General features: G+C 37.6%; 1 protein-coding gene across 1 annotated transcript in view; it reads left to right on the top strand.

Moving 5' to 3' along the window:
• LOC101855140 overlaps positions 1-1,307 on the top strand; it is a gene marked incomplete at its 3' end in the record, with an annotated part of 40,147 nt that extends 38,840 nt beyond the window's left edge. The window contains 1 exon segment of the mRNA XM_035972474.1: positions 1,172-1,307. Within this exon segment, the coding sequence (XP_035828367.1) occupies positions 1,172-1,307 (136 nt within the window).
• Positions 1,308-1,883: the final 576 nt, after the last annotated feature.

Genomic DNA, 1,883 nt, shown 5'->3' with positions numbered 1-1,883 from the left:
CCCCCCCCCCGAAAAAACAATAAATAAAAAAGCAGAAGAATGCAAACAAAACTAAATTCCAATTCCAATGTCTTTTATGATGTTTGAGAGACTTTTTTTCTCTAAGTGATTTTGTTGGAGATTATTGTTGGAAACGCTGCTCCTTTATGCTTGTCCGTGTAATACAAGGGTTAACTAACACAAAGATAGTACATAACAAGATGGTCCACTCAGCCAAAAAGTGTCCGCAGGAAGTCCGCTTTTTGCTTCAGATGGCGCTGCAGTCTGTTTTGAAGCTCTCTTTCGTTTCTCCAGAAGAAAAATAGGAATAGCAACTCCTTGCGTGCAAAGATCAACTTCTGTTCATCAGCTGTTCGGGTTCGTTCAGTGCGGAGTTTTAGATTTAGTTGTTTTTTTAATTCTCGCCTTTCATTCTAAAGTCAAATTAAACGAAGAAAAGAGTCACCCCTTCATCCAGAAGAGGTTTTTGTCAGCGTAACCATTTTTTTAAAAGCGTTCTTCCGAAATTTGATCCGAAATTTGAATGTTTATTTATTCAAAAACTTGTTAGTTTCACTTTGATTGTTTTAACACAAGTAGGGTAATTCTGTTCGCAAAGGGTGCGCAATTGCGAAGAGGGCGCCACCGAATTTTGAGGACACTTTTTTAATTGCCTCAAAGAGAGGAGTGGACCCTCTTGTTATGTAGACTCTTTGCTAACACTAACGAAACTATAATATTATACGTTATGACGTGGTGGAATCAGGCGCTTGTCAATGATGATGATGATGGTGGTGGTGGTGGTGATGGTCAATGTTTGGGCGTGTGGAGTTATTGGTATAGCCTTAAAGCATTTTCATTTGTCTTGTTTTCAGTTTAAAATATTACCCATCAATCTTGAATAGAAGTCGAAGAATTTTGAAAGAGGTAGGGATAGCCTGGTTTCTGAGGTAAAACTAAAGATAAAATGGCTACCAAAACGGGGTAATTTCCATAGCTTGAGAGTCTTTGAAAATAGAAAACTTTACATGCTGTGTCTTTAATCAACGTTTTTCAGTAAAATTCAAGTGGCATTTTTTTTAATGGATATAAAAAGTGAAAGAAAACACGATAAAAAATGCCTGTTTCTTCGATTTCATTTTTTTGACGAGCGCCTGATTTCACCATGACGCCTCACACTTTTTCCAAACAGGGCGGACGACTTGAGGAAGTTCTCTGTGGACACCAGGAAGGTGATCATCAAGACCATTGGCCAAAGGTACGACTTTGTCAAGCGAATGACCAGACAGAAGATTCAGGAGATCTTCTCCGTCATGATGGAGTTGGATGTGAGTCACGATATCTTGTCGTAGTTTAGATAGATAGATAGATAGATAGATAGATAGATAGATAGATTAATAGATAGATAGATAGATAGATAGATAGATTAATAGATAGATAGATAGATAGATAAATAGATAGATAGGTAAGTAGATGTTTAGGTACCTTGAAAACTCCACAAATTACCCATGGTTAAAAACAAACTATTAAAAGAGGCCCACTAATTAATTTGATAACATCTTAAATACGGTTGTAGGAAAAAAATAATTAAAAACGAGACATTTCGTCTGCTGTGTCTTTTCAGTAGATTTAAGAACTTGTTTCTTACAAATAATACTTACTTAGGGCAATCTGTACCATAGCTCTGCATGGCACATACTGGGCTATCGGTGCATCCACATTATTTCCTTACCAGAGCTTCTGGTAGGTAGGTAGGTAGGTCGGTAGGTAGGTAGGTAGGTAGGCAGGTAGGTAGGTAAGTGAGTAGATAGGTAGGTAGGTAGGCAGGTAGGTAGGTAGGTAGGTAGGTAGGTAGGTAGATAGGTAAATAATTTGCTTGATAGCTAGGTATTTTATTCAGTGTT

This window comes from Aplysia californica, unplaced genomic scaffold, assembly GCF_000002075.1.
Source record: "Aplysia californica isolate F4 #8 unplaced genomic scaffold, AplCal3.0 scaffold00702, whole genome shotgun sequence".
In the NCBI taxonomy this organism is placed as follows: Eukaryota; Metazoa; Mollusca; class Gastropoda; order Aplysiida; family Aplysiidae; genus Aplysia; species Aplysia californica.
The sequence above is the reverse complement of the archived record's forward strand: the minus strand, read 5'-3'. Positions and strand labels throughout refer to the sequence as shown.